This window comes from Oncorhynchus kisutch, linkage group LG3 (assembly GCF_002021735.2).
Source record: "Oncorhynchus kisutch isolate 150728-3 linkage group LG3, Okis_V2, whole genome shotgun sequence".
Taxonomy (NCBI): domain Eukaryota; kingdom Metazoa; phylum Chordata; class Actinopteri; order Salmoniformes; family Salmonidae; genus Oncorhynchus; species Oncorhynchus kisutch.
The window spans coordinates 53,264,633-53,288,491 of NC_034176.2; the positions used below are offsets into that span (position 1 = coordinate 53,264,633).

At 43.9% G+C, this 23,859-nt stretch overlaps 1 protein-coding gene across 4 annotated transcripts in view; it reads left to right on the plus strand.

The window, feature by feature from the left end:
- brsk2b (BR serine/threonine kinase 2b) overlaps positions 1 to 23,859 on the plus strand; it is a 179,944-nt gene that overhangs the window by 99,900 nt on the left and 56,185 nt on the right. For all 4 annotated transcript variants that reach the window (XM_031808120.1, XM_031808124.1, XM_031808116.1 and 1 more), the window contains exons 3-5: positions 18,997 to 19,082; positions 20,112 to 20,252; positions 20,693 to 20,809. In XM_031808120.1, coding sequence (XP_031663980.1) covers positions 18,997 to 19,082; positions 20,112 to 20,252; positions 20,693 to 20,809 — 344 coding nt within the window. The remainder of the gene's footprint in view (positions 1 to 18,996; positions 19,083 to 20,111; positions 20,253 to 20,692; positions 20,810 to 23,859) is intronic.

Here is a 23,859-nt window from a genome sequence, read left to right on the forward strand (position 1 = left end):
ACCCAATCTTTGACTATCTCTCTGAACCCCTCCCAATTTTTTTTTTTCTCTCTCTCTCTCTCTCTCTCTCTCTCTCTCTCTCTCTCTCTCTCTCTCTCTCTCTCTCTCTCTCTCTGTATGATTATGCTATAATGTATTCTGTGTAATGTAGTCATCATCATTGCAGCTGGGAACAGGGGAGACGCTCAGCTAGCTATTTCTCAGCCCGTCACCTCCAGAACTCTCATATGAGAATTAATGGCCTTCATATGCTCTCTCCCCAGCCCTGGCTAGTTATCATTTACATACCACGAGGAGACCTTGGAGTTACAGAGTGCAGACTAACTATGAGTCTTTTTTAAATTTTATATACAGTATTTGCATCGATACACTTAGATTGGAAACTAGATGGAAACATACGAGTCAAACCGTTGTTACTAATCAACAATCTAAAGCTTTCAACAAGGGACTCAATTCAATCCGATCCTCAAATCAAATTTCTCCTCTCCTATACTGTAAGTGATTGTTTAACATGACACTATGTAGTGACAATTATAATGTGGTGGTGGTCGATCCGAATGAGTGTTGCGTGACTGCCTCAAATAACCAGTATTCCCAATGTGTACGCAGAACATCCTCCAGCCGAGTCACATTACGCCATCACAGCACAACTCTGGTTGCAGTCCTCAGCTCCAGACTCATTCAGGCTCACAATAGGCTGTCCTCTCAAAGCTCATTTGAGAAGGAGGTCCAGGGGGAGGAAACAAGATCTGAGGAAGCAAGGATTTGACCGTTCGTAACGTTTTCGGACACAGCCCTCGTTATCACAGCAACAGATGGTGGTTTGATTTCTGTGAGGATGTTCCAATTGACGTCCCTCTCCGTGGCCCTGAGCTCCGTATTGCATTTCAATTAACGTGGGATTCGGAGGAGCTGCGAACGAGCGGCTCCCCAGTCAATCCTTATAATTCATTAAGAATGCTCAGCCCACGCAGAGCTAGGCCATTGATTGGTCAGGAGAGGCCGGATGGTGTGATTATTGGATGGGTGTGTGTACGTGTGTGTGTGTGTGTGTGTGCTTGTGTTTGTGTGTTTGCCCCTGAGTGACTTGTAGAGAGATGAATGTCAATCAGTTTGGCCTTCCTTGGACATCTTTGTGCGAGAGAGAGAGAGAGAGGGTGTGTCTGTGTGTGACCCCCTCTGCCGTAGGATAGCCTTTAGGATTATCTGGTCATTCAACACCGCATTGACCGAGGAGCAGCTTGTTTGATTCACTGACGTGTGGCGTTGAGGATCTGCGAAGGTGTTATCGACTCACCTTGAACCCACACACACTCTTCAACGTGTGACCTTAGTCACCGTCTATGGCACTGTAGACGACTTCTTTAAAAGGACAGATCCATTGACGCCACATCTCAGTCATTCTGTAACTCAGGAGGGAGGCTGTCATCCGTCTTCTCTCTCAGCCCACACGCATCATACATCCCACATCGTTAGTAGTCCTTAGGGTCCGCTAATGAACACGTCGCTGGTTCTCAGTGTATCTTCAATCTCTAGAGATCCTCACTAGTTTTATTGCATCCTCTGACCACATACCAATACACACGCAGACACACAAACACGAAGTTTAGTTTAGTTTATTCATTCGATCATTTAAAAAAAAAAACAAGCGCGCACACACACAACACTTGAAAAAGCCGTACATGCACATGAGGTAAAATCATTGAGGATAACACACAATAAAGTCTGAGACTTATTTCCATTGTGGTCCTCTTGAGACTAGATGAAGGCAGGCAAGCAAACACACACACACACACTGAGGAATGATACTGCAGCAGACGCACAGCTGTTCAGGACCAGGTCCCTCTGTGGAGATGGTGAATGGATGGGTGAGCTGAGCTCGCTCAGGGGTTCAGTATGACAGCACCATCAGTTGACGAAGACCTCTCCATACAGTGCCCTCGGTTATTGTGTGTGTGTGTGTGTGTGTGTGTGTGTGTGTGTGTGTGTGTGTGTGTGTGTGTGTGTGTGTGTGTGTGTGTGTGTGTGTGTGTGTTTGTGCGTGTGTGTGCAGAGGGAGTTGGTGGGATGTGTTAGGGAGATTACAGACTTCCCGTGGAATAATTTTCCATTGATCCCAGTGCTCAGAACACTGCTAGTGGGAGAGAGGAAGAGCCTAAGCATTACCGATCTATTAACACATGTGAGACACTGATTGCAGTTTGTGTGTGTGTGTGTGCATGCGTGTGCAAGTGTGAGTGTGAGAGAGAGAGAGAGAGAGAGAGAGAGAGAGAGAGAGAGAGAGAGAGAGAGAGAGAGAGAGAGAGAGACAGAAAGACTAAGAGAAAGGGAGAGTGAGGCTCCACATATTTTTGTGTAGAACTGCCTTGTGCATACCATTATGCATGCATCCATTTGTATGTATCCCTGTAATGTGTATGAGAGTGCATTGTGTATGGTTTTGCATATCTGTGTCTCGTTTTGCATATGGATTTTTTTCTTAATGACTTTGTGTTGGTGATAATGAACCTGTGTTAATCCCTCAGAGTTAATGCATAGACACAGTAGCTAAATCCCTGAGATAAGTGAGACCATTGGTGGTAATGGAGGGACCCTAAAATGGCGCCGGATGCAGAAGGCAGACGTTTTATGTGCCCCTAACCGATTGTGTTTGTTGTTTGTTTATCTGCGTTGTTTGTAACTTATTTTTTTACTCATTTTGTACATAATGTTGCCGCTACCATCTCTTATGACCGAAAATAACTTCTAGACATTAGGACAGCGATTTCTCTCCACGGACTAGCTGAATCCTTTTTCTTCTTTCACAACTCTGACGAGTCCAAGGCGGAGGATATAAGGTTCCCTCGGGAACAGGCCTCGAGCCCCGTGATCTGCGTGAAGAGGAGGCGGAGAAAGAGAGGCCGGAGAGCGGGCTGCCTGCTGAGAAGTCAAAGGCGATCGAATAAACCCCCACTTCCCTCAATTCTACTAGCAAATGTGCAATCTTTGGACAATAAAATCAACAAGTTACGCTTAAGATTAAACTACCAACAGAGACATTAAAAACTGTAACATCTTATACTTCACGGAGTTGTGGCTGAAAGACGACAACATCAACATACCGATGGCTGGTGAAAATGCTTAGCCCCAAATTCAAAAAATTACTATAAAAATCTAACTTTCATTAAATCACACATGCAAGATAACAAATTAAAGCCACACGGGTTGTGAATCCAGCCAACATGTCAGATTTCGGCAAAAGCATAGATGCTATTATCTGAAGATAGCACCTCCGTAAATAAAGAGAGAGAAGCATATTTCAACCCTGCAGGCGCAACACAAAACGCAGAAATAAAAATATTATTCATGCCTTACCTTTGACGAGCTTCTTTTATTGGCACTCCAATATGTCCCATAAACATCACAAATGGTCCTTTTCGATTAAATCCGTCGACATATATCCAAAATGTCCATTTATTTGGCTCGTTTCATCCAGTAAAACACTGGTTCCAACTTGCGCAATATGACTACAAAATATCTCAAAAGTTTCCTGTAAACTTTGCCAAAACATTTCAAACTACTTTTGTAATACAACTTTAAGGATTTTTTTACGTAAATAATCGATAAAATTGAAGACGGGATGATGCAATACAGGTGGATACAGGAGGAAAACAAACTGTAGCCAGCTTTCTGGTCACCCCCCTCTATCTAACAGTACACTTCAAGTGACCCTCTTTCAAGATGGCCATACTTTATTACACAAAGGAAAAACCTTAACCAATTTCTAAAGACTGTTGACATCCAGTGGAAGCGATAGGAACTGCAAGAAGGTCCCTTGGAAATCTGGATTCCCAATGAAAACACATTGAAAAGAGAGTGACCTCAAAAAAAATAATTCTGAATGGTTTGTCCTCAGGGTTTCGCCTGCTAAATAAGTTCTGTTATACTCACAGACATGGTTCAAACAGTTTTAGATACTTCAGAGTGTTTTCTCTCCAAATCTACTAACACTATGCATATCTTATCTTCTGGGGATGAGTAGCAGGCAGTTGAATTTTGGCATGCATTTCATCCGGACGTGAAAATACTGCCCCCTGTCACCAAGAAGTTAAACGATGTACCGGCAGGATAGAACAGCGACGCCTGGTAGGACAAGGGGCGGCGGTCTATGTATTTTTTGTAAGCAACAGCTGGTGCATGATATCTAAGGAAGTCTCGAGTTATTGTTCAGCTGAGGTAGAGTTTCTCATGATAAGCTGTAGACCACACTGCCTACCGAGAGAGTTTTCATCTGTATTCTTTGTAGATGTTTACATACCACCACAGTCAGAGGCTAGCATTGAATTAGCTGTATTCTGCCATAAGAAAACAAGAAAACGCTCACCCAGAGGTGGTGCTCCTAGTAGCCGGAGACTTTAATGCAGGGAAACTTAAATCAGCTTTACCAAATTTCTATCAGCATGTTAAATGTGCAACCAGAGGGAAAAGTACTCTGGACCACCTATACTCCACACACAGAGATGCATACAAAGCTCCCCCTCGCCCCATTTGGCTAATCTGGCCATAATTCCATCCTCCTGATTCCTGCTTACAAGCAAAAATTAAAGCAGAAAGCACCAGTGACTAGATCAATAAAAATGTTGTCAAATGAAGCAGATGCTAAGCTACAGGACTGTTTTGATAGCACAGACTGGAATATGTTTCGTGATTCCTCCAATGGCAGCATTGAGGAGTACAACACATATTGGCTTCATCAATAAGTGCATCGATGACTTCGTCCCCACAGTGACCGTACGTACATACCCCAACCAGAAGCCATGGATTACAGGCAGCAGCCGGACTGAGCTAAAGGCTAGAGCTGTCACTTTCAAGGGGCGGGACTCTAACCTGGAAGCTTATAATAAATCCTACAATGTCCTCCGATGAACCATCAAACAGGCAAAACATCAATACAGGAGTAAGATCGAGTCGTACTACACCGGCTCTGACACTCGTCAGACTACAAAGGGAAGCAGAGCCAAGAGCTGCCCAGTGACACAAGCCTACCAGACGAGCTGAACTACTTCTATGCTGGCTTCAAGGAAAATAACACTGAAACATGCATGAGAGCACCAGATGTACCGGAAGACAGTGTGACCACGCTCTCCACAACCGATGTGAGTAAGACCTTTAGACAGGTCAATTCACAGACAGATTACCAGGACACGTACTGCGCGCATGCACTGACCAACTAGCAAGTGTCTTCACTGACATTTTCAACCTCTCTCTGTCTGAGTCTGTAATCCCAACATGTTTGTACCGACTCCGTGAAGCACCATAGTGCCTGTGCCCATGCCCAAGAACACTAAGGTAACCTGCCTGATCACCGACAACAACGAGACAGCCTATAGGGAGGAGGTCAGAGACCTGGCTATGTGGTGCCAGGACAACAACCTCTCCCTCAGCATGATCAGGACAAAGGAGATGATTGTGGACTACAGGAAAAAGAGGACCGAGCACGCCCCCATTCTCATCAACGGGAGCTGCAGTGGAGCAGGTGGAGAGCATGAAGTTCCTTGGTGTCCACATTACTAACAAACTAACATGGTCCAAGCACACCACGACAGTCGTGAAGTAGACACAACAAAACCTCAGGAGACTGACAAGATTTGGCATGGGTCATCAGATCCTCAAAAGGTTCTACAACTGCACCATCGAGAGCATCCTGACTGGTTGCATCACTGCCTGGTATGGCAACTGCTTGTTCTCCGACCGCAAGGCACTACAGAGGGTAGTGCGAACAGCCCAGTACATCACTGGGGCCAAGCTTCCTGCCATCCAGGACATCTATACCAGGCGGTGTCAGAGGAAGGCCCTGAAAATTGTCAAAGACTCCAGCCACCCTAGTCATAGACTGTTCTCTCTGCTACTGCACGGCAAGCGGTACCTTAGCACCAAGTATAGGTCCAAGAGGCTTCTAAACAGCTTCTACCCCCAAGCCATAAGACTCCTGAACATCTAATAAAATGGCTACCCAGACTATTTACATTGACCCCCCCTCTCCATACCACTGCCAATCTCTGTTGTCATCTATGCATAGTCACTTTAATTAACTCTACCTACGTGTACATACTACCTCAACTAACCGGTGCCCCCGCACATTGATTCTGTACCGGCACCCCCTTGTATATATTGTCATTTTTTACTGATGCTCTTTAATTACCTGTTAGTTTTATCTCTTATTCTTATCCGTATTTTTTAAAACTGCACTGTCGGTTAGGGGCTTGTAAGTAAGCATTTCACTGTAAGGCGCATGTGACTAATACATTTTGATTTGATTTGACTGTAGAAACAGTAGTGCTTTATTTGCACATTATTACCAGGGATTTGAATAGGATCAGTGAATAGGATCAAGTAGCCTATGCCTACCTGGCAGAATGATATCATGATGAGTTGCATCAATCCAGTGGGCTTTTGTTTTGCAAACTCTGCACTTACATGAGCGCTACAGAAACATTGCTAACCAACGGTCTCTTGCTAGTGCCACCTACATTAAAAGGGTAACTACACCCCAAAATCCACATTTATTATTCATTTTTTCCAGACCTCGGAAGAGGTCTCCTGATGGAGTTTAAGCATTGTTGTGGAATTAGATCATCTAAACTCTTAGATATTTTTTTTACTCTCATGCTGTCTCTGATTCATATATGATTCTGTTTTCACTGAGTACTAACACAGTCTGTTCGGCTAATGATAGCGCTAGAGGGAGTGGAACGAGAGGGACAAAGGATAGAGGGACTAGGAAAAGAAAGAGGGAAGGATGCAGCGAGAGGGGAAGAGAGAACATCTGCACTCCTCCAGCTACTCTAAAGAAATGGGTATGGCGCATGACGCACACACTCATATTCCTCACCGGGGGATGCCACTTGCGCTTTTGACGTACCCTGTCTCGTTAGCACTGATTAGCCCAATAATGAACTACATTCATCCTCAGCCAACTACACTACCCGCAATTCCCTCTGGAAACCACAGGCCGTCTCAACCCATCAGAGCCTGAGATGCTGGGACTGGGACTAAGCCTACAATAGTCCATCAATCACATTTTATTAGACTGAGTAGCACATTGTTTTATAACAACTGATTATAATGGAGAGATGGCGCAGACAGACATGGAGGTTCTGCTTCTAGATCCTAAGCAACTTGGCATTCATTTGTTTTTTTTTATGTGTTATTTCTTACGTTATCCCAGAACGTTTTTTGTTGTTATTACATACAGCCGGAAATAACTTTTAGATATCAGAGTGGCGGTAACTCACCATCATTACGACCAGGAATACAACTTTCCCGAATTGGATTCTTTGTCCGTACCCCCCATGTCAATTTAACTTATCCAAGAGGCTGCTCCAAGACGCGGCCGGTGGAGAAGAGGTATTTGGAGTGGACTTCTAGTCCGACTCAGGCGGCGTTCACACCATCCACTGCTTCCAAGTATTTTACTCACTAATGTTCAGTCTCTGGCCAATAAAGTAGACGAGCTCAGGGAGAGGATCTCCTTCCAGAGAGTCATCAGGGACTGTAACATACTTTGTTTCACAGAATCATGGCTCTCTCGGGATACACTGTCCCCGTCCATACAGCCAGCTGGGTTCTCAGTACATCGTGCAGACAGGAATAAAGATCTCTCCGGGAAGAAGAAAGGCGGTGGTGTATGTTTCGTGATTGACAACTCATTGTGTGATTGTGATAATATACAGAAACTCAAGTAATTTTGTTCACCCAACCTAGAATACCTCACAATCAAATGCAGACCGTATTACCTCCCAAGATAATTCTCTTCGGTTATAGTCACAGCCGTGTATATTCCCCCTCAAGCCGATACCACAATGGCTCTCAAGGAAATACACTGGACATTATGCAAACTGGAAACCACATATCCTGTGTCTGCATTTATTTTACCTGGGGATTTTAACAAAGCAAATTTGAGGAAAACATTACCGAAGTTCTATCAACACATTGACTGTACTGTAGTACTCACTCTGGAAAAACACAGACCACTGCTTCTCCCCCTTCCGGGATGCTTACACAGTCCTCCTTCTCCCCCCCTTCAGTAAATCTGATCATGACTCCATTTTGCTCCTCTCTTCCTATAGGCAGAAACTCAAACAGAAAGTACCTGGTCTGACCAATCGTAATCCATGCTTCAAGATTGTTTTGATCACGCGGACTGGGATATGTTCCGGGTAGCTTCTGAGAATAACATTGACGTATACACGGACATGGTGAATGAGTTCATCGGGGAAGTGTATAGGGGATGTTGTTCCCACTGTGGCTAGTAAAACCTTCTCAAACCAGAAACTGTGGATAGATGGCAGCATTCACGCAAAACCAAAAACGAAAACCACCGCATTTAACCATGGCAAGTTGACTGGGAATACGGTTGAACCCACCAGTGTAGTTATTCCCTCTGTAAGGCAATCAAACTGGCAAAACGTTAGTACAGAGACAAAGTAGAGTCGTAATTCAACGGCTCAGATACGAGACGTATGTGGCAGGGTCTACAGACAATCAAGGATTACAAAAGGAAAACCAGCCAGGTTGCGGACACCGACGTCTTGCTCAAGAGCTGGCGTTGAAATGCATTCAAATATATAGCCTGCAGAGATAAAATGGTGATTAAATGCATATCAATTTAGTCAGTAATAGGGCTAGAATCTAAAGGAACTTACTTTCATTAATCTGATGACTGTTATTTATCTAATCACTTTAAAAGTGAGCTGCAGCTCTACGTCTGGTCTAATATGTTCATTCTTAACCCATCATTTTATACAGTTAGTTCAAAAGGGGCGGTTCCGTCAGGCTGACACGCTCTCTGATCTCACTCAAGGGGGTGGTGACTACTACTTATAGAAACAATTTCCTCTTACCAAGTCTTGGTCTTCAAGGGATGCAGGAGGACACGGTGAGGCTCTTGGTGGGGGTCTTAGATTTTTAGTCTGGCAGTCCTTACCCCGGTCTAGTAGGTGTCCCGTGGACCAGGAAACTAGTGGGTTATGTAGCACTAGCCTGGGTTACCCTAGGGTAAGGGGGTTCTCGGGGGGCAGTTATCAACAGAAAACTAAGAGTCTCAGAGTGGTTCACCCCAACCTGCAGTAGAATGGGCTTGGTCTGATATTCCACCTGCAGTATTGATCAATGAAATTATCTGCGGCCCTGCAGTCCACAAAGGCTTGAATCTGGTGCTGACGGTTGTCCCAGTGGAGGGTTGCGGTTAGTAACAGATGGTGACTGGGTAGCTGGGATGTAACTGCTCAGCTCGTCAGGGTCTCCCCATGTCCTGGCGAGCCCTGGCGTTTCCCGTCAGCTCTGGTCAGGTAGCACGGACATGACTGAAACCTCCGCTGTAGAGACAGCAGCCATGCTCCTGTGGGCTCAGACGTGTGCGATGAGTGCGACCCCCCCCCCCCCCCCCCCCAATGGCGAAGTCAGCAACTGGTCTGACCCCTTGGTGGAGGTTGAACAGTCGGCTGGCCGCTTCTCGTCCATTGAGTGGTTGGTCAAACACTCCTCGCAGCTCGGCAGTGAATGCTACTATGGATCTGCAAGATGGTGGCTGCTCTTCCCATGCCAGGGCCTTGCCCAAGAGTAGAGAGATGATGTAGTCGATCATGGCCTGATCAGTGTGGAACGAGGAGGACTGTAGCTCGATCACCAGAGAACACTGTGCGAGGAACCCCTTGGAGCCTCCCGGGTTGCCATCATACCATTCGGGGGCTGGGATCTTGGGTTGGGCGCAGGTTCCCTGGAGGAATCACAATGATGTCTGTAGCACTGGGCGTTGAGACATGGGTATTGGTTTCTCCTTGGTTGGGGGTGTGCCGTGGTTGGAGGGACTCAGCAAGTACCCGAAGGGTCCCGGAGATTTGGGAGTGCTGTTCTTGCTGCCGTCCTAACAGTTCTCCTTGGTAGGCTACCATATTCCGGATCTGGGTGATCTCTGCTGTGTCCATGTTGTGGCAGAAGTTTGCTGTGACGTGGTAAGGTTGGATCCAGCTGCAGAGGAGAGACCAGACGAGGAATCAGTGTTCAGGATAAACATAATACTCTCCTGAGAAATGGTAGCCGCAGGATCACAGTATACTTGAAAAAAAAAAAACACTAGGTCTTGATAACGCACGTGGTAAACAATTCAAGCTTCTGCAACGAACCACAGAAAACACACCTCTTGCAAAACACACCTCTGGGGTAGTAAAAATGGCAATTGAATCATTGAGTTTGTTTAGTACACACTTCTTGGTGGAGGGTGGACAATAGATTCCTATAACTGTTATTTCTGAATTTGAACCCAACTGAAGACTTAAAGCCAACAATTCAAGGACTGGAGGTAGACTTTAACAGAGAGACAGAAATACGATTATTTGTGTAAAAAGCAACACCACCACCTTTGCCTTTCATATCAGCCCTAAACACATTGTAACCATCCATAGCAACCTCAGAGTCCAAGGTTTTGTCGGTTAACCAGGTGTCAGATCAAATAAAAATATCAGGGTCTACCTGAGAGAACCAGATCTTGACATGATCAATTTTAGGTAATAAACTACAAATGTTAAGATGTAAAAATGTCAAACCTTTTCTGTATTTAAAATCACACAGAGTTTCAACACAAGTTAGATTACTTTGAGATTTCAGAACAACAGGAGACTCAAAGATTGGATTATACCTATTAGGAAAAGAAAAGAAAGTAGGAATAGCAATTACATTTCTCCTGTTACCACCATTAGGCATGTCACCACTTTCAGATACATCATGTGAAACTTTCACAGTGACCAAAGAGGAGATGGTAAGAATTGACTTACATGTAATGCTAATATTGTCCTCACATCAATTTAGTTGACCAAGAACCTTTCCAATGTTTAATGACAACAGCCGGGAGCCATTTTCACCCAGGTGAATTCCGTCTTCCACAAAGTAGCCTGGCCTATTCCAGAAGGAGTCAAAATTGTCGACGAAGGACATGCCCAAGTCCACTGGTGAAGAGACCAAAGACGGGCAAAAAATGCGAGGAGATGGAATTGTTATACAATTATATGTGCTGCTAATTTCTGAGCATTCTCAGAAATTAGAAACAGATTTCATTGAGTCATTAGCCTCAATATGCAACACAACTGTTTTCAGAGCAGGAATCTGTTTCTTGATGGTGGGCATTATTTCTAATAAATCCAATACCCTAGCTCCAGGAAAACAAAGTGTAAGGGTATTTTGGAATTCCACCAATCTAACCATGGAGCTTCACATAATAATGCTTGATGGCTGTTGTCCAGTTTTTCCATTTCGAGCTGGAGCACTCAGCCCCCCCAAGCCCCCCCCCCCACGCACACACACACACACACTTGACAGGAATAACAGACCCTGGTGAAGTGATTTGATTTGAATGGTAGAAGCTTCTCACAGCACAATACATCTTCTTGAGGGAGTTAGTCTTGGTACTGAACAGTGAAAATACACAATCATTTTCATCAGATGTTGCACTATACAAGCACCATGGTGTATGAAATATGCTACTGCTATAATGGTCTCTTTAGTTCAAAGAGACCATTATGTATGATGCGCGCGCACACACACACACACACACACACACACACACACACACACACACACACACACACACACACACACACACCCTCTCTCAGCAGCCTACAGGAGCAGCTGTAGACCTGACACGTTGTCTCACCTAATTTCTCTAAGGTCTGTTGTGTGACCGCCTCTCCCCCATCACCCCACTCCTCAACACTTTATTACTACACATTAACACACCATATGTGGAATAATTGAGCATAATACATTGCGTTATATTTCTCCATCTCAATGATAGGGTGGGGGGGTTGTTTACCTTGTACATGGGTTTAATTACCAGCACTGAAGTGTGTGTCACTGATCCAAGGAGATGACAGGGTGGATGATGGGGGGAGAAGAGGGGAGGGGAGGGGAGGGCTTATTAGATATGACGGCAAAGGAAAGCGATGCACCTCCACGCTTCCCTCCCCTACACTCCTCCATTCCGTCCTTCCATACGCTTATGTCCGGATCCACGTTCCCCTTGTTTTCCATAATTGACATCACAGGAGTGATCAGAACCTTACCAACTCCACATATCATTTTGACAATTTCAATTTTTTTAACCTTTATTTAACTAGGCAAGTCAGTTAAGAACACATTCTTATTTACAATGACAGCCTAGGAACAGTAGGTTAAACTGCCTCTCATTCTCTCATGTTGTAACCCCAAATCGTCCTCTATAGTTCCATACAAGCCGTTTAAATCGATTTTGGAATTTTCACTTAGGATCTGGCAACCGCCCTTCTCTAATGATAGCCAAGTTAATCTACCCATTACAGTTGCAATTTGGATGAGTTTTTGTCATTGGTAGTAAGTAGTAAGTCAGTTGACCTTGAGTCTGTCTGTGGGAAAAGTGGAGGGTTTGGCAGGCTGGGTTTCCCTCAGGGGAAATAGGATAATCAGTCCTGTTTACTGGGAGATCGGCTAGTATGCAATCATCCAATCTAGCAACCCTAACCAAGAATAACCTCTCATTATACTGATCATATGCACTTTATTAGTGGTGTGTATGTGTGAGTGCGTGCGTGTGTGTGTGTGCGTGCGTGCGTGGGCGTGTGTGAGTGCTGTGTGCATACTGGTGCTGCATGCATATACAGTTGAAGTCGGAAGTTTATATACGGGATTGATTTGCACTTTTCGCATTAAAGTACGGTCATCTCTAGGAGACAGAACGTGTCTCCTTCCTGAGCGGTATGACGGCTGCGTGGTCCCGTGGTGTTTATACTTGCGTACTATTGTTTGTACAGATGAACGTGGTACCTTCAGGCATTTGGAAATTGCTCCCAAGGATGAACCAGACTTGTGGAGGTCTACAAAGTTTTTTTCTGAGGTCTTGGAAGATTTCTTTTGGTTTTTCCCATGATGTCAAGCAAAGAGGCACTGAGTTTGAAGGTCGGCCTTGAAATACATCCACAGGTACACCTCCAATTGACTCAAATTATGCCTATCAGAAGCTTCTAAAGCCATGACGTAATTTTCTGGAATTTTCCAAGCTGTTTAAAGGCACAGTCAACTTAGTGTATGTACAGTGCCTTGCGAAAGTATTCGGCCCCCTTGAACTTTGCGACCTTTTGCCACATTTCAGGCTTCAAACATAAAGATATAAAACTGTATTTTTTTGTGAAGAATCAACAACAAGTGGGACACAATCATGAAGTGGAACGACATTTATTGGATATTTCAAACTTTTTTAACAAATCAAAAACTGAAAAATTGGGCGTGCAAAATGTTTCTTTTTGTATCCAAATCCGTCTTTAAACTTCTTCACAACAGTATCTCGGATCTGCCTGGTGTGTTCCTTGTTCTTCATGATGCTCTCTGCGCTTTTAACGGACCTCTGAGACTATCACAGTGCAGGTGCATTTATACGGAGACTTGATTACACACAGGTGGATTGTATTTATCATCATTAGTCATTTAGGTCAACATTGGATCATTCAGAGATCCTCACTGAACTTCTGGAGAGAGTATGCTGCACTGAAAGTAAAGGGGCTGAATAATTTTTGTTTTTGATTTGTTAAAAAAGTTTGAAATATCCAATAAATGTCGTTCCACTTCATGATTGTGTCCCACTTGTTGTTGATTTTCACAAAAAAATACAGTTTTATATCTTTATGTTTGAAGCCTGAAATGTGGCAAAAGGTCGCAAAGTTCAAGGGGGTTCAAGTTCAATACTTTCGCAAGGCACTGTAAACTTCAGACCCACTGGAATTGTGATACAGTGAATTATAAGTGAAATAATCTGTCTGTAAACAATTACAATTATAAAAATCTGAAAAGAAGATTTAGAAAAATAGAAAAATAGAAAAGCCTGTAAACAATTACAATTAGAAAAATGACTTGTGTATGTAAACTTCCGACTTCAGCTGTATATGTGTCTAAAATATATTTTCTATGCATATATGGCTGCAATTTTGTGAGAACTTCTTCATGGTTTTGAAAATGCATTCTTAAATTGATTTCCACAGGACATTAGAGTGTGTGAATGTGTGAGGTTATGTGGCACCCAGTGTTAGCGTCGCTGTTGTAAATGGATAAATGTCGCTAGCACCTAACTTTAGCATCTCAGTTGTTAACATACAAACGTTGCTAGCACTTAGCATTAGACTCACTGTTGTTAAGGCCTCGATAGCACAGCACGCTGCAGAGAAGGAGCCAGAGAGTGTGAACGAGAGAAAGAGAAATAAGAGAAAAGTTAGATCGAGACAGACAGAGAAAGGGACAGGAGGAAATGGAAAAGGAAACGTTTTTCATTTTGAGTTTTGCTGTAACCAAGAAACTCTCGCTCAGTCCCCCTCTCTCTCCATCCCTCCATCTATCGCTCTCTCTCTGAATCTCTCTCTTACTCCTTCCTTCATTCCCTGTCTATGAGAGAAGGCAGAAAGGTAGAAGATGGCATGACAGAGGGCTTGGTGGGGCCAGCCACTGGGTGACAGGTAGCCTAGTGGTTAGAGTGTTGAGCCAGTAAGTGAAAAGTTGTCGGATTGAATCCCTGAGCTGACAAGGTAAAAATCTGTTGTTCATCCCCTGAACGAGGCAGTTAACCCACTGTTCCCCGGTATAAATAAAGGTTAATAAATATATAAAAAGATTAAAGGGTTTCATTATTTATTTCCCCCTGCTCCAAGGCTCCAGGCCCGATCCCAGTGACAGAACCTTTGAAGATTTGGGGCTTTGATGGGAATAGAATTACGATTTTGTCGGTTGCTTCTGTCCCCTGTGCCTCACTTTCCTAGTTCCTACCTCTCTTCCCTCGCCTCTCGTCTTGTCTTTCTCTCACCCCTCTACCCTTTCCCCCTTTTCCCTGTGGGTGTGTCAGTGCCCCTCTGTTGGTATGTGGGTAGAGGTATGTCTCGCTGGCAGTAAGAGGGGTAAAGTAGGTATGTAAACAGAATACAGGAGAGACCTACTGCAAGATATCAAGGCAAGAGCACCCTACAGAGCACCCTACAGCGCTCGTCCATATATTTATATATTCTTAATTCCATTCCTTTACTTAGATGTGTGTGTATTAGGTATTTGTTGTGAAATGGTTAGATATTACTTGTTAGATGTTGCTACACTGTCGGGAACTAGAAGCACAAGCTTTTCGCTACACCCGCAATAACATCTGCTAAACACGTGTAGGTGACCAATAAGTTTTGATAAACATGCACCATGGGGAAGAAAATGGCACACTCACATGAGGATTGCAGGACTTCAGGACAATTGGGCACTTAAGAGAAATAGCACTTAAGGGCTACATTGGGACACAGCACCTCGCGGCAGATCACAGCTGACCTAAGACAGTTGGCACCCATGGGCCGTTACAAGACGTTGCGCATTACTCTGTGTGTATGTGTGCCACCAAATCTGCATAGAACCCAACTTTAGAATTATGCATGCACACCAATGATTCCACGCTAGCTAATTGGCTCACTGGGTCCAGATGTCATGGGTCATGGTGTAATAGCCAGCAATGTTTAGTCTCTCAAGCAACTCTCATACATTCTGATGCTAGGCCAGTATGTCCTACTGGGTGTTGAACCCAGTGCCTCCATACATTAAGACTTTCTTAGCCCATTGAGTTAAAAAACCTTTGCGTGTCCCAACATCCTAGCCTAATAGCGCAGGAACGATCAGCCAATGAGAAGCCCAGTCAATAGGACATTCAGTACAGTATTAACACAGGATTAGTTTGATCAGCTGGAGTAGATATTCCCACTGATACCACTCCACTGGTTACTGATCAAAACTGATGACTTCATGTGTTCTTTATTGACTTTTGAAGAGGGAACGGAGATGCAATATGAATATGAAATACCAGTAATTTGGCAAACCCAGCTTAATATTCTCTAGATGTAGAGTCAGTCTCTAATGTACTGTAAATGCTGACCTGTGTAGGGAATTCTGAATACATTGTGTTTCTTTTCTGTAGTTATGGTTTATGGTACCTGTGTCTTTGGCTAACAAGCCAGACCCTTTATTGAAGCAATTAGAGTGAGACTTATTGAGAGAAACAGTTGCCAGCTGCACAGCTTCATCCCTCATGTTTTCACTAGAGCTGGCATTTATACTGCTAGCATTCTGTAAATCCAACTCAGCACTCTGGACTGGAGGTGTTCTTGGTAGGGGGTGGTGGTGTGTGTGTGTGTGTGTGTGGTGTGTGTGTGTGTGTGTGTGTCTGTGTCTATCCTCCTGAGGTTTGCACTAGGCATCTTGCAGGTAGATTTGGTCATACTAAAGCTACTGCAGTATATTAGCATATTCATATAACTCTAATTTAATGGTTAGCAAATATTGATCTATGCTTATAAGCATAAAGTGTACTCCCCATTTAGCTGCCATTGCCCCTGTAATGTGATGTCTCAAAGCAGGAAGTGTAACAGTTGTTTGAATCATTAAGCTTTATTGAGTTTGACAGTATCACACAAAATGAAGGGTGCCACACGACATTCATGATGATGTCAGTATGGTCTAACTAGCTGTTTTGTCTGGATGTAAGGAGGCTACAAAAATGCAGTTGAAATTTGTATTATTGGTCATGAATGTCACAATTCCTGACATTTAATCCTAGTATAAATTCCCTGTCTTAGGACAGTTAGGGTCACCACTTTATTTTAGGAATGTGGAATGTCAGAATAATAGTAGAGAGAATTGTTTATTTGAGCTTTTATTTATTTCATCACATTCCCAGTGGGTCAGAAGTTTACAAACACTCAATTAGTATTTGGTAGCTTTGCCTTTAAATTGTTTAACTTGGGTCAAACTTTTCGGGTAGCCTTCCACAAGTTTCCCACAATAAGTTGGGTGCATTTTGGCCCATTCCTCCTGACAGAGCTGGTGTAACTGAGTCAGGTTTGTAGGCCTCTTTACTGGCACATGCTTTTTCAGTTCTGCCCACAAATTGTCTATGGGATTGAGGTCAGGGCTTTGTGACGGCCACTCCAATACCTTGACTTTGTTGACTTTGTTAAGCCATTTTCCACAACTTTGTAAGTATGCTTGGGGTCATTGTTCATTTGGAAGACCCATTTGCGACCAAGCTTTACCTACCTGACTGATGTCTTGAGATTTTGCTTCAATATATCCACATAATTTGCCTTCCTCATAATGCCATATATTTTGTGAAGTGCACCAGTCCCTCCTGCAGCAAAGCACCCCCACAACATGATGCTGCCACCCCCGTGCTTCACGGATGGGATGGTGTTCTTCGGCTTGCAAGCGTTTCCCTTTTTCCTCCAAACATAACGATGGTCATTATGGCCAAACAGTTATATTTTTGTTTCATCAGACCAGAGGACATTTCTCCAAAAAGTACAATCTTTGTCCCCATGTGCAGTTGAAAACCGTAGTCTGGCGTTTTTATGGCAGTTTGGGAGAAGTGGTTTCTTCCTTGCTGAGCGGCCTTTCAGGTTATGTCGATATAGGACTCGTTTTACTGTGGATATAGATACTTTTGTACCGGTTGCCTCCAGCATCTTCACAAGGTCCTTTGCTGTTGTTCTTGGATTAATATGCACTTTTCGCACGTTCATCTCTAGGAGACAGAACACATCTCCTTCCTGAGCGGTATGATGGCTGCGTGGTCCCATGGTGTTTATACTTGCGTACTATTGTTTGTACAGATGAACGTGGTACCTTCAGGCATTTGGTAATTGCTCCCAAGGATGAACTAGACTTTTGGAGGTCTACAATTTGTTTTCTGAGGTCTTGGCTGGTTTCCTTTGATTTTCCCATGAGGTCAAGCAAAGAGGCTCTGAGTTTGAATGTAGGCCTTGAAATACATCCACAGGCTCACCTCCAATTGACTCAAATGATGTCAATTAGCCTATCAGAAGCTTCTAAAGCCATGACATCATTTTCTGGAATTTTCCAAGCTGTTTAAAGGCACGGTCAACTTAGTGTATGTTAACTTCTGACCCACTGGAATGTTGATACAGTGAATTAAGTGAAATAATCTGTCTGTAAACAATTGTTGGAAAAATGACTTGTGTCATGCACAAAGTAGATGTCCTAACTGACTTGCCAAAACTATAGTTTGTTAACAAGAAATTTGTGGCCTGGTTGAAAAACGAGTTTTAATGACTCCAACCTAAGTGTATGTAAATTTCCGACTTCAACTGTAGGTGTACTATTTGTGAAAGAACATGACACAAATGTATGTAGTACCTGTGCACGCAACACAGTATTTGTGAGTCATATGGTGTGTGGCCAATAGAACCCAATAGTTATATGCAAGGAACAAATGTACTGTACCTTTCTAACACATCAATAAACCTACCTCACGTTTAGCCCAAGGTCCATTGGAAAATGTTACCACATTATCAGGTGCTGAGGTTCTATACGCTGTGCCGTTGTGGTTTAGGGACACACACACGCATGCGCGTACACACACACACATCCACATTCCAGAGTGTAAAAAACAGTAGTTGAAATGTCCCCCTACCTGCTGTGTCGTGATGTATTTCGATAGAGTGATATCAGTGTGTGATTAATGAGTTAAATTAGCTGGTGTGTGGTTGCGCTGTGGCAGGAGCAGGACCTTAACAAGTGGTAGGCATGTCGCTGTTCCCGTAGGCCCTGGCATGGACCCAAGCTGCCAGGCTAGACATGGCCTCTGGCACTGCCAGTCCGTCTCTTATTCCCACCACTTCTCACTGTTCCTCCTATACACTCTCCCTTTCCGTTCCTCTGTGCTCTCTCTTTGTGTCTGCACATTCTTCTCTTCATTATTTAGGCCCTAGCACCGAAACCGTTTTTTTGAGTGGGCACCAATGAGGGCTCTATGTTAGACCTCATGGATGGTCAGTACTTACAGTACATCCACAGCTCCACCCATTTTGGGGGGGGGGGTGCATTAAAGTCTTCCATAAGTACTTTGAATCACACACTAATATTCTTAATTTCCCCTCTTTTTCTCCCTCTTTTTTTCTGTTTCTGCAGGTGGAGCGAGAGATAGCCATTCTGAAGCTCATAGAGCACCCTCACGTTTTAAAGTTGCACGACGTCTACGAAAACAAGAAATATTTGTGAGTGTCCTTTCCAAAAACGATTTGGTTCACTGAAACGCTGTAACAAATGTGCCTCCCTTAAACCGTTCCACTGCATGTTTGGAGAAGCACCCGTGCGTAGCAACATGTTAGCAAACAAGCGAGGCAAGTTGAAAATCACTTGAGAAACGTATTTTCCGGGGCCATTTCCACACGGGCATGTAATGTTTCATATGGTTTTCCCTCAGTTTAACCTGCCTATTCGGAAAGCTTGTAGGTTTAATGTAGATCCATATGTTATCTTATGTATTAATCTCTCCTGTGTCCCTGCTCCAATGGCTCTGCTTAATGCACTATTCAATAATTGTTAAATGCGCCAGCGACAACCGGTGTGGGAATTTGTTTTCCTAATATTCCGATGACACAGACGAATCGCCGACAAGGACGCAAAGTGTTTGCCTCGGATACATTCTCCCACTCCCAATTCATGTGTGAATGTGTTCCTAATTGAACTAGTGTTGACAGGTGAACGCTTGAGCAGATCCCTTAATCTGCTAATAAATCAGGAAGTGGTGTGGGTGGGAGGGAGGGGGGTTGTGGGAATATGGGGTATCCCTGCTACAGTAGTGTGTGCTTTCAGTGCTTTCTCGCACATACAGCACAGTAGCTACCGCAGATAATATCACAAGAATTACCACCTATCCTCTCACAGTAGCAACTGCTGTAGGAACAACTATAGAGTCGAGGAACTTCTATGGATAGAAGACCATTACTCCAAATGTTTGAATTACATGTTAACACGTGAGGGTGCACTAAAAGTAGTGGTTTCTGGATCAACATTAATTAAGGATTGGGTGCCTCATTAAATGTCAATGTATTGTAAATGTGTGGTCAGCTTGAGGAGAGCTGGTCCTGGCCTCTCACTACAAGCAGTCCTGGATCTTGTAGACTAGCTCTATAGCACTGAACCAGGCGCACATAGCTATCGAGATATGATATCATGTATATAATATGACATATACAGCTCTAGACTGTGTATCTAACGTGTGTGGTTCCCTCCCTCCACAGGTATCTGGTGCTAGAGCACGTGTCAGGGGGAGAGCTGTTTGACTACCTGGTCAAGAAGGGACGGTTAACACCCAAGGAAGCCAGGAAGTTCTTCAGGCAGATCATCTCAGCTCTGGACTTCTGCCACAGTCACTCCATATGGTGAATCATCAATCAATCGATCAGTCAATAAATCAAATGTACTGATAAGAAGTTTTTACATCAGCCGTTGTCTCAAAGTGCTTTGAGAGTATCCCTGCCTAGGCCCTAAAGAGCAAACAGAAGTAGAAGCTCAGTCCTGCTTTCTGAGATCGTGTCTGGTCTGCCATTTCCCTTTTATCTGTGAGAGGAACACTGACCCTATCAGAGAGAGACGACATGAGAGAGGCCTGCCCCCGACAGGGGGCTCTTAGAAAGCAAAGGAAATGATCAAAGGAAATGATAGTACAGTGTGTACATTTTTCGGGACATTTCCTGGACAATATTCCTGGGAAATGCATAATTCCAGTCATGTAGGATTGTCAGGTTTTCTTGTTATCACCTCTGCATGGTACTTGGGTAAATTATGTTTTTCTCTCTCTTTCCTTCCTTCTCTCCAACAGTCACAGAGATCTGAAGCCAGAGAACCTGTTGTTAGATGAGAAGAACAACATCAGGATAGCAGACTTTGGCATGGCGTCTCTGCAGGTCGGGGATAGTCTGTTGGAGACCAGCTGCGGGTGAGTCAACTGTGTGTCTGTCTGTGTGTGTGTGTGTGTGTGTGTGTGTGTGTGTGTGTGCTTGTGCGTGTGCGCGGGTTGATCCATAACCCACAGTCACTTCGGTTACAGTATATGCACAGGGCAGGCGGTTTTAGAGTCATTAAATATTGTGTGAATGAAGGGCGTGTGGGTGGCGGGTTGAATAAAGAGACAATAATACCTTCAATGTGTAATTCTTGTGCAATTCATTTCTATAGGCTTCAATGAGGTTTTTCTTTCAATATTTTAGGCGATCTGGCATTAGCCTAAGCTTTAGTGCCTAACTGAACTGTACGAGCACCAAGTAGCCTACACTCCATTCACCAAATAGCCTACACTCCATTCACCAAATAGCCTACACTCCATTCGCCAAGTAGCCTACACTCCATTCACCAAATAGCCTACACTCCATTCACCAAATAGCCTACACTCCATTCGCCAAGTAGCCTACACTCCATTCACCAAATAGCCTACACTCCATTCACCAAATAGCCTACACTCCATTCACCAAATAGCCTACACTCCATTCACCAAATGCTTTTGGGAACAGCAGAAAAAGTTGTCCATATGGAGGCACAATGAACAATGTCAGAATGTTGTTCAATAAGAGAAAAGCTGTGAGAAAAGAAAATGAGATATGGAAGTGGTGAACGAGGATGAGAGGATGTCAGTGTGTGATGATTGTGAGGCTCTGCACAAATTCGACAGTCACAAGACGGGGACTTCAAATAGCCCTATGACACGCCAAGGGAACTGTAGCCTACTGTTCAGATGGGTTGAATGGAAACTGAAATCTGGACAATGACTGTAGGTCTATAACGTCTCACATAGCCTTAATATTAACTCCTGCAGAATTAAGAATTTCCACATAAAATATGCATCTATGCCGAACTAACTTTTTTATCAGAAACGTGTTGGGTCATTCACAGCTTTCCATTTTACAACTGGTCAAGCTGATGTCATTTGGACATTTTGCACAGAAAATCGTTCCTTTTTACTATTGTTTGTTGCATTTTCTCCTCGGCCCCTAAAAGTCTTTGCTCCGCGAAAGAAGCAGAGATGACAAGAGAACATTACCGATGTCAACTAGATTCAACCGTTCATTCTATCGATTTATGACATTATTCATTATTCTTAGTATTTTAGTGACAGAAGAGAAGCCGCACGTATCTATTATAGACTAGTTGACTCACAAATAGCCTACCAAAATGTCAGAAAATATAAGTAGAAACATATCTAAATCAGGCCCAAAAGATTCTGCCCCAAAAATATTTTTGCCTTCTCTGACTCTAGCCTGCAGTGCATTTTCTATATTAGTGGGTTAGGGTCGAGGTGCAGGTTTCAGATTGTCACTTTATCACACATAGTCGGGCGGTTCTGGATGGGTTATTAGCAATTGCGGGCGGGTGCGGGTGAAAGAATAGCTGATCCGCGCACCACTAGTGTGTGCGTGCGTGTGTCCAATCCCTACACAGTCCTCAAGCCATGTCTGTGTGTATATAAGAGCATGCTTGTGTGTGTTTGCACCTGTATATATGTGTGTGTGTCCACGTGTGAGTGCGCGTGGTCAGTAAGATCTTCAGCCCAGATAACCAGGGCCAGTATAGCCTACCCTGCATCTTTACAGATTAGCCATGTAGCAATGCTAAGTCTCTGTCCAATTATCATCTGGGAGACAGACAGTGTGGCCCAGCACAATGTGACAGAGGAGATAAGAGTAGGAAGTTAGCGTGACAGGCTAACGTGCTAACCCAGGTGAACTCTGCTGAGGGCTTAGCTCTTTGTCCCCATTTCATATGCACAAACATAACTAGGCCATGACTCAACACCAATCAACAGCCAAAAAAACAGTACAAAAAAAACTACATTTTGCTTTGTTTTCTCGGGCAAAGTCATGCGTCTGACAAGCACGTTGGACACTGTGTGACTGTGTTCCAAGGTGTCCTTTTCAAAGACACTGAATTCAGGCGACGGCCATGTCACATCCCTGACCTTAAGGACCCTTGTGGCTGTATAATTATGCCTTTATAATTTCCCGTGCCCTGTTGTCATAGTGACACATGCGTTTTTTCTTTTGCGGGGTCACATGGGTCCACATTCAATGGTAGCATTGGAACTTTACTCTCGAATCACTGTACATATACAGATAAATGCCATAATACAGGAAACCCCAACAATATTTGTCTTAATAGGGCGTTGGGCCACCACTTGGCACAGATGCTACAAGTGTCTAGGAACTCTATTGGAGGGATGTGACACCATTCTTCCATGAGAATTTCCATCATTTGATATTTTGTAGATGGTGGTGGAAAACGCAGTCTCAGGCGCCGCTCCAGAATCTCCCATAAGCTTTCAATTGGGTTGAGATCTTACTTACTTACTTACTGACTCTATTGTCCCCATGGGGAAATGTTGCAGTGTCATGTACACGTTTAAAGTGGCGTTTAAATCCAAAACAAAATTGACAATGCAACTTTCATAACAGTTACATAACAATAAAACATTTTTTTTTTTAAGACTAGCCTGCTGGCCTTACTGAGTCGATAGGAACATTAGCCCGAGTTAATTAGGAGGGATATCATACCTGGCACAAATGATTGTCTAGTTCTGTTTTTCCTGCTGATGGGTGCCCTATACCTGCACCCAGAGTGGTGTAGTTCAAAGTCCGGGTACAGGGAGTGGCTTGGGTCTAAAATGATTTTGTGAGCCTTGCGGAGGGCCCTGACCTTAAAGGCCTGGTGATTGAGACGGCCATATGATTTACATCGTTTTCAGGCTCATCAAACCATTCAGTGACCACTCGCGCCCTACTTTCAATAAAGCACCTGCTTTCAATGGATGGATGGATGGCGCGGTGGTCTAAGCAGCGAGCTCCTGCTCCATAGACTGTGGGTTTAATCTCAGCTCCTAACACTCGTTTGTGGGCGGCAGGTAGCCTTAACAGTTAGAGCGTTGGTCCAGTACCCAAAATGTCGCTAGCGAGGCACTTAGCCTTAATTGCTCCAGGGTCGCTGCTGATAATAACTGAC